General features: G+C 44.3%; 1 protein-coding gene across 1 annotated transcript; it reads left to right on the top strand.

Annotated features, from left to right (window-relative positions):
- The first annotated feature begins 370 nt into the window (after window positions 1–370).
- Window positions 371–7514, top strand: LOC119435402 (uncharacterized). Its single transcript, XM_037702268.2, has 5 exons — window positions 371–657; window positions 1761–1908; window positions 2602–3233; window positions 5370–5445; window positions 6924–7514. Exons 1-5 carry the CDS (start codon window positions 416–418, stop codon window positions 7512–7514), a joined length of 1689 nt encoding a protein of 562 aa, XP_037558196.2. The 5' UTR covers window positions 371–415.
- Window positions 7515–8865: the final 1351 nt, after the last annotated feature.

Genomic DNA, 8865 nt, shown 5'->3' with positions numbered 1-8865 from the left:
AGCACGTGAAAAGCAAGCGTACAAAAAAAAATACCAGTATACAAAGTCTCAAACAAAAACAAAAACACCTATTGCACAACGTTTTACTAAGCGGACGCAGTTATTACACAATAGTTAGAATTTCACATCACGCATTAATAACTTCGGTATAAGCAATCACTAAACAGTGTTATATAGGCGCTCAATTAGGCAACGCGATCGCGGATGTTGGCAACACCGCCAGGGAGTTTATTCTAGTAGGTGACTGCGCGTAACTCATTGCACGTAACTGGTAATACTGAGCTTGACTGGCCAATTACCCTTCTCGGCTACCAAAATGGACACTCTGCCGAACAACGTAGGCTTGACATAGGAAAAGTTGAGGAATAGACCGATCCCACCGGCCAGTTTCACGACGCCACCGCTGCCGCGGTGCATGCTGGTACTTGTAGTCATCCGGCCGCTCCAGCCGCCCGCAGTGCCTGTACGTCGGACGATTTTTGGCAATTTTTGGTTAGTGTGGAGCTATCGTGCCATGGGAGGATTCACCTGCTGCGTTCCTGGGTGCTACAACAACAGCACAAGGGACAAAGGCTTCGGATTCTACGTGTTTCCTAAAGAGCGAAAGCTACGAGAGACGTGGATCCAACGGATTAACAGGGCCGGACGGAACGGCAGGTAAGACAGCTGTTTTGCCATGTAAAACACAGTTTCTCTAGTAAATAGGTGCATTACGGTTGGCCTCTTGTCTCGGAATATAAAACCATGTAGCTGAGTACGCCAAAGAATATTTGCGCATTACGTATGCCCTTCCGGAATAGGTGAGCCGCCGTTCGTACAGTGGGTGTTTAGGCCGGGCATTTTGTTGTATCGCCCCGCGTCCCGTCCTTTTTTTTATTATCGCTGCATACTTTTATTACAAGTTATAGTGCTGTATGCCTATATGAGGTCCTTTAGGTGTTCATGCTGTTTGGGTACAGCACCCCGTACGTCGCTTACGTGGTTTCCTTTACAACGCAAGTAGCAAGCATGCATGCATAAGTTGACGGTGAGCTCTCTGACCAGGATTTTGTAATAGTACTACTGCGCACGGTCGTCCACTTTTAGTTTGAACACGCGAGCGCATGGCCGTGCTCTTCGGAGTGCCAGTGCGTCAGTCGTAGCCGCACATCGAAGCGCAGTGGCGCACTACGAGAAGCACCAGATACAAGTGCCTATACGCCGACGCCACTTCGGTGCGCGGCCGTGTCAGATGCATTGGCACTTCGAAGAGCATAGCCACGCGCTTGCGTGATCAAACTAAGAGTGGACGACCCTGTACATCGAGAGGCAACTTTTTTAATCGACGTAACATGCTTCACGGGACTCTTGGCAACGACTTAGCCATAACTCGTTGGGCCAAAGGTCGGATGAGCGTTCACGGATCATCCTCGAGGCAAGTGGTGTCTCCGGAACCTCGCCCCTACTTTCCGGGAAGTAGTTATCTGGCGCATGCCCGCGGCCGATTTCGCGGCACCTATGCAGCTAACTGGCTGCAACAGCTGAAGATTTTTTTGCGTCTGTGGCGCTGTCGAATAACCCCCCCCCCCCCCCCAAAAAAAAAATTATCACTTGCACCGTACTGATGGAATCTTATGTACGCTAATCAAGAGAAAGTTGTACCGTTGTCTCACAATGGAAGTATCCAGCCTGTACATACAAAAAATGTGGAAGGTACACTATTGCTGTCCTGGCCATGTTCATTGTGTCATAGCATTAATCCTGGAACTCTCTCTACCTAGGTTCTCGAAGTTTACTCCAACCACAGGACATAGAGTTTGCAGGGCCCACTTCGAAGGAGGGAAAAAGACTTACATGAACCGTGTGCCCACAATATTCCCTTTGAGACAGCAAAAGGTGGAGAAGAGGCGACCGTTGAGAAGAACAAAGGTAATATAAGCACAAGTAATACAGAGAAAAAGCATGTTATGCTTACATATACCTCATTATTTCTTTTTATGGTAGGGCTTGACACAGGTGGCAGCTACGTAAGGGTTGTGCTAGTGCATGAAAAAACAAGTGATGATGCTTAGTAAACTTACTAGTGTGAAGTATTAATGAAAAATGTAGTGTACAAATTCTCATCTGCAGCTGCACTGTTGAAATAGCTGATCATTCTGAGTTTAAGTCTCGTTTGACTAATGTGCTGTTATCTTAAACACAAGAAAGTGTCGCATTGTCAATTTTTCCCCCTTTTTTAGTTCATTTCCTGATTCAGCCAATCTTTTTTCCACTGATTTTCTTGTTTTGTAGGCACATGCTGCTGCTTCTTGAGTGCGATTCCTCTTGTCGTTCCTTTTCCGGTCCTGTTTGCAGGCGCTGTTTATATACCTTGTATGCTATCTGGTTCATCCTTGCTTGTGCTCTGCATTATTTGCGTTTTTTTTTCAGTGTCTTGTTGTAACTTTTTTTTTTCATTTGTGAGCCTCTTTTATATTTGGAATAATACGTACATTTACTGCTGTTTATGTTCAAATTTTTGCAATCAAAACCAAATCAAATGCCCTTGGGCCCCGAGTGTATTGTGAATAAATAGTGTTATAAAGACTGAAACACATGGCTTTCTTTATTTTCTCCTGCCAGCCTGAAGTTGTCAGGAGCTCAACTGTGCCACCTGGATCTGAGCAAGAGGTCTCTGCCATCGCTAGCAGTGACAGCGATGATCCTTTGCAGCAGGAAGTGCATCTACACCTGGACCATGCATACAGCAGCCAACAGTTAAGTTATGATGAGCTTGTCGAGCAAGTTGCTAAACAAAAGCACATCATAACTGAACTCCTGGAGCAAGCTGAAGCAGCAAATGCGACAGTGGCAGAGCTTAACAACCTGCTTAAACGAAGTCAGCAGGACCACGCCGAAACAAAAAAGCTGTGTGACCGTCTTCAGCAGAAGAACAGGTGCTTAAGACTTGAGTTATCAGCAATGCAGGAAAAAGTTAGACGTTGCAAGACTGAAGCTGCACAGAACATGGATATCACATATGAGGCCCTTGTAAAAGACGAGAAAAAGCTGCGGTATTACACTGGCTTCACATCCAGCAAGCGCTTGGACACTTTTTGGTCCCTTCTAGAGCCAGATGCAAAAAGGCTGTGCTTCTGGCAGATGAAAGAAACGGCCAGTGAAGACAGAAACTTCATCCTGCCTTTGAAGACCCAGCTCGTGCTGGTCTTGATGAGACTGAAGCTTGGTCTTGATGGCCTTGACCTTGCATACAGGTATGCTGTCAACATTCAAAGCTTGCAATAATTTTTTTGCACCAATAGTTACTTCTACCTAACATCTAAAAAGTTAATAGGAGTGACTCATGTAAATCTGTTTCCACGCCAATTTATTTACAAGGACATTCTATGCATAACATCATCTATGAATCTACTGTGTGGACTAAAATAAGCAGAACCCTACAGGCCTTAATGGTTCACATAATTATGCGGACCCATCTTGTATGCAGTGCACAGCCCGTTACAATAACATCACTTTTGTTTATATTCGCATCTCAGCATGCATGTTGCATTCTCGGAACACTTCAAGCAAAATGTGCAACTTAATACCTGTTTCATCAAAAGCACTGCTCAAGTATATGCACCTACTCATCGTGTAGTAGCACCTCATTATACGGACACTTTGGTTCTCGAGTGAAAATGTCTATAAAGTGAATCACTTTTAACACCGAATCTGTTATGAAAAAATACATTCCTAAAAACACTTTGTGATGAAAATCTGCTTACAAGCATAGCGCTGTGCAGTGACGTCAAAATTCCAAAACAACTTGTAGCTAAACGTGGATTATCCTGGCAGCTATAAAGTAAATGTGATGCAAATTTTAGTGGTGTAAGGGTTGCATGGTCAATGAGTGCCGTAGGTATAAAGCGCTTTGTTTCCACAATGTAACGCCGTTGATCTTAACTATTTCATCCCTGTAGATCCTAGCAGTCCATGAGATCGTGATGATGTCTCATGGAGTCAGTGCCTATACTCTACTCTGAGATTCTGAATACAGCCCTGGGGTCGTATTCTCTAACTTTCCATATTCCAGTTCCCTTCCATATGGCCTTCTGTCATTGGCCACTGTTGTTGCCTCTCCGCTGTCGGCGCCAGTATGCCAGTGCCCACAAACTGAACGCCCCGGCACCTGGCCATCGCTCTCGGAGTAGCAGTGCCACCCTTTTTTCTTTTCTCTTGGGCGTGGTCCAGCTAAACGTGATGTCATGCTCTGAATAACCATTGGAGCAACACTCACAAATACAATGTCGTTTTGCCTGGATGTCTGAAAGATGCGGCAACAGCGACCCATACCAGAGGGCCTTATGGAACCGAAATGGAATACGGACCATGGAAAGTTGGGAAATATGGCCCCTGAATGTATAAACTCCGCTGCACTTTTCATGCACACGGCAAACGAATAGGCACACCATTGAAGGCATGATTGGTACTCGTTACCATGGAAGTAAAAAATGGAAGAAAAATCATTACCAAGCACTGTGCACATTCACACTGCCTCTTTTTAGTGTTCTGCACTCAAAACAGGAAAGGAAATGTGTCAAAGTGAGTCCAAGTATTGCCGTCGTCATCCATACTCGGGAGACAAAATTAAATGGATTCAAGTATAGTCTCAATGCATTTTCACCCTGTGCATTGTCCAAACAGCAAGGTTCTTTTCTGGAAGCGCAAATGCACTGAAAGGGTTAGGTACCCTGAGAAACATTTCCATATTCTGATTCATTCATTATGATGGGGTTCACATTGTACACACTTAATGTAAGGGGTCATACGCTCGACCATCTTCGATTTGTTCGAACATGTTCATGAAAACTTATCTCAATGTGCTTAACAAAGCCTAAAATGTTTTGGCCAAAAGAAATTCTTCGTGTGGTGAGCGTTGTTTCGTGTGTGTGAGCGCTGTTATGTGCTGTGCAGTGATGCCATTCAGCGTATATTTACGTTAAGAGAAAATTTAGCAAGTTTAGCACAAGTGTTCTGCTTCAACTGGCACTTCTCGTACCTCGAAATGAGCTGCTTTTGTTAAGACATTAGGTGCATGGAATGCAGCATGCTATTTACTTGCATGGTCTTTAAAAGCTCTGCACATGGTATGCAGTACTTTCATTACAGTGCCTGCCTACGATACTGAATTTTCTTTAAGCATGTTGTGCCATGAAATCTTGACGACTTCAACAGTAGCTTGCTCTAAATTTCCAGAGTCCCCCACTACGGCGTGCCTCATAATCATATCGTGGTTTTGGCACGTAAAACTCCATAATTTAACAGTAGCTTGCTCTGTTCACTTATGATCTTGCTTTAGCAACAGAAAATTACTGATGTGCATATTTTGCAAATTCATGTTTCGCTAACAGGTTTGGTGTGTCTAAAACAACTGTTTCAAGGATCTGGGTAACATGGCTGGATTTTTTGGACAACAGGCTTTGTCAGGTACGTCAACACCAGGTGCCTTTTCTTTATAGTGCCTTTTGTTTTCGGTCTCTTCGATGGCCTTGCTGAATTGCAACATCCATGGGGGGCCTGACAGATTTGCAACTTAGTATCTCCACAGATCACCTGTGCCTAGAGGGAACAAGCCACTTTTTTTCTTATCTGTCAGCCCAGTCCAAGCTGGTTAAACGGGGCATTGTGAATCTTTGCTTCACAAATGCCCTAAATAAGTCTTGCTTCCACTCTTTAATGCGCAGTCTCCTTGCACAGGCCTCCCGCCTAACATGTGATGGGTACCCCGAGCTTTTGTTCGTTTCAGTAGCAGAAAAGATATTAAAGAAAATCAAGCTGGGAGACAAAGCACCAAAAGACTGCGCTGCCAGAGACAAGCCAGTCGCAGTGCTCCCTTACTTGCACAAGTTATCACACAGTTTGAAGAAGATAGGCCATACAGTAGATGTTAAAGTTGTTTTTTTCTGCCCCGGAAACATTATCAGTGCTCTACAGGCATGTGAATGCTCATGCCACATGCCGCCTATGAAGAACAAGGTCAGGCAAGGAGACGCAATGTTTCCAATGCTATTCACTGCATGCTTAGAAGTATTCAAGCTCTTAGACTGGGAATGCTTAGGAGCGAGGATCAACGGCCAATATCTCAGCAATCTTCGGTTCGCAGATGACATTGTCCTATTCAGCAACAATTGGCACGAATTACAACAAATGATTGAGGACTTTAGCCGAGAAAGTGTAAGAGTGGGGTTGAATATTAATACGCACAAGACAAAGATAATGTCAAGAGAACAAGAATTCAGGATCGCCAGTCAGCTTCTAGAGTCTGTAAAGGAGTACGTTTACGTAGGTCATTAAATCACAGGGGACCGTGATCATGATAAGGAATTTTACAGAAGAATAAAATTGGGTTGGAGTTCATGCGGCAGGCATTGCCAAATCCTGACTGGGAACTTACCGCTGTCATTGAAAAGAAACATGTGCAATCATTGCATTCTACCGGTGCTAACATATGGGGCAGAAACTTGGAGGTTAACAAAGAAGCTCGCGAACAAGTTAAGGACCGCAGAAAGAGCAATGGAGCGGAAAATGTTAGACCTAATGTAAAGGACAGGAAGAGAGTGGTGCACATCAGAGAACAAACTGGGATAGAGGATATTCTAATGCACATCAAGAGAACACAAATGGAGCTGGTCAGGCAATGTAATGCGTAGGATGGATAACCGGTGGACCATTAGAGTTACAGAATGGAGACCAAGAGAAGGGAAGCGCAGTCGAGGACGGCAGAAAACTAGGTGGGGTGATGAAGATAGGAAATTTGAGGTACAAGTTCGAATCGGCTATTGCAGGACGGGCAATTCAAAATTGCAGGGAAAGGCCTTCGTCCTGCAGTGGACATAAAATTAGGCTGATGATGATTATATGTTTATGTAGAAAATGCAAAATGTTGTTTTTAATCCTCATTTTAGGTCCCAACTTGGATGTCTCCGCAACTGTGCGACAAGTACCGGCCAAAAGCCTTCATTGACAAGGGCTACACTACCGTTGATGGCATCCTCGACTGTACAGAAATTTTCATTGAGACCCCTTCGTCATTCCGGGTGCAGAGTGAAACCTATTCCTCTTACAAAAAACATAATACCGCGAAAGGATTAGTTGTGTGCAGCCCAAATGGCTTTGTCATGTTTGTGTCCGATCTTGCTCCTGGAAGACTGTCCGACAAGGCCCTGACAAAGGCTTGCGGTGTGCTGGAAAAGTTCTCACCAGGGCGAAGTGTGATGGCTGATAGGGGGTTCACTATCGAAGAAGAGTGCAAGCAGCATTCACTGCATTTGAACATTCCGCCGTTCCTGGAAGGACGGCCTCAACTGTCCGAAGCAGATGAGACTGAGACAAGGCTCATTGCAAGTGTGCGCATACACGTGGAAAGGGTCATCCGGAAGATCAAGACCTACAAAATACTCTCCCAGGTGTTCCCAAACAGCATGTCTGGACAACTGAACAAAGTGTGGCACATTTGTGCACTCTTGACTAACTTTGTGGGTGAACCATTGTTGTGATAAGGCGTAAATGAAATCTTGATGTTCGCGATGATGGGCTGTGCCGGTGTGGTTCAATACATCACTACCCCTTTTTATGAAATAAAACAATGTTAGCATTCCTCCAACATTCCAGCATGCTCAAGGCCATCAGGCATTACATATAAAGTGGCAAGCTTCCCTAGCACAATAGCTCCCCTTTCTATAGGTCTACATGTTTGGATGTACCAGTGCATAATAAAGACTGACTTATATAAAACACCTGTGTAACAGTTGTCATCTCTGCTCAAGATGATTGTGTTCTGTAAAGCTGTTTGCTTTTTTTTTTCACGGTGAAGAATGAATACTCATTTCTACCTGGCTGCTCTGCTGAGAGAGGCCTCGAGGTACTTATATTGGTGAAATGGATTTGAAAACCATTTGAAAATCCTTCAGTTTGCAGATGACCAGAAACTATTCTGTTCAGTGGAATCTATTCTGCACAGCGACCAGCTACTGGAGGATAATGGAGCTGTGAATAAATAGTTTCATGCAGTGCCCCATTAAACCGCAGAAAACTTGCAGCCATTTGTTTCACAAGGACTAGTTGTCTACGGATATTTTCCACATAGTGCTCCCGTACAGTAGTTTATTTTGATGTCATTCGTGACTTAGAAATATATGCAGACTGTAAGCTGTTTGAAACATGTCATTTACAAGAGGCACTCGTCTTTGAATCTGGCCATGGTCACTGGGTAACAAATTATTTGAAATCTGCAGAATGTTTCCTGCTTCGATAAGTGCATCAGTGCGTCCAAAAGCGCGTAAAGAGAGTTGTGCAGCGTAATGGTGCAACACTACCGAGGCAGGAATGCTGTTTGTGGGCATTTGCAGCACACAGGTAAAAAAGATACTTCACCAGCACAGCTGCAAAAATGTGCTGGGCTGCTTCAGTAGAGAGGTTTAAATTACCCTCCCAGAACTCTATTGCTGCCTATCGGCATTTATGGTATCACAAAATAAGTGCACAGGCAACTATTTAAAATATCTTCTAAGGGACCCTCCCACCTCGACTGCCAACTCACTGCTTCAAATAAAGGTTTATTCATTCATTCATTCATAGATTTATTTCAACAGTTGCTCGCAATGTGGGGCAGCAAGTACATGGTGGTGAAAAATTCGCAACGTTTCACAAACTCGTCAAAAAAACTCTTCTCAAAGGGCACGACACTTTGCAAGCACTCTTCCTTGCTGTATACAAACAGCCCACAGGTGTCCAGGCCAGTCACACCCATCTGCACTTGCATCTGAGTGTAATACCTGCTGCTCCTTTTGAGTTCCCCAGCATACAACTGCGTTCTGGCAAAATCTTGAACTTTGAGGGGAACTTTGA

Source organism: Dermacentor silvarum, unplaced genomic scaffold, assembly GCF_013339745.2.
Source record: "Dermacentor silvarum isolate Dsil-2018 unplaced genomic scaffold, BIME_Dsil_1.4 Seq679, whole genome shotgun sequence".
Lineage (NCBI taxonomy): Eukaryota > Metazoa > Arthropoda > Arachnida > Ixodida > Ixodidae > Dermacentor > Dermacentor silvarum.
Note: the sequence above shows the minus strand (reverse complement) of the source record. Positions and strands in the feature narration are given on the sequence as shown.

Coding starts and splice junctions, on each gene's coding strand:
- LOC119435402 (XM_037702268.2), top strand. CDS start 416: ATGCTGGTACTTGTAGTCATCCGGCCGCTCCAGCCGCCCGCAGTGCCT. Junction 1,909..2,601: donor GACCGTTGAGAAGAACAAAG/GTAATATAAGCA, acceptor TTCTCCTGCCAG/CCTGAAGTTGTCAGGAGCTC. Junction 5,446..6,923: donor TGGACAACAGGCTTTGTCAG/GTACGTCAACAC, acceptor TCCTCATTTTAG/GTCCCAACTTGGATGTCTCC.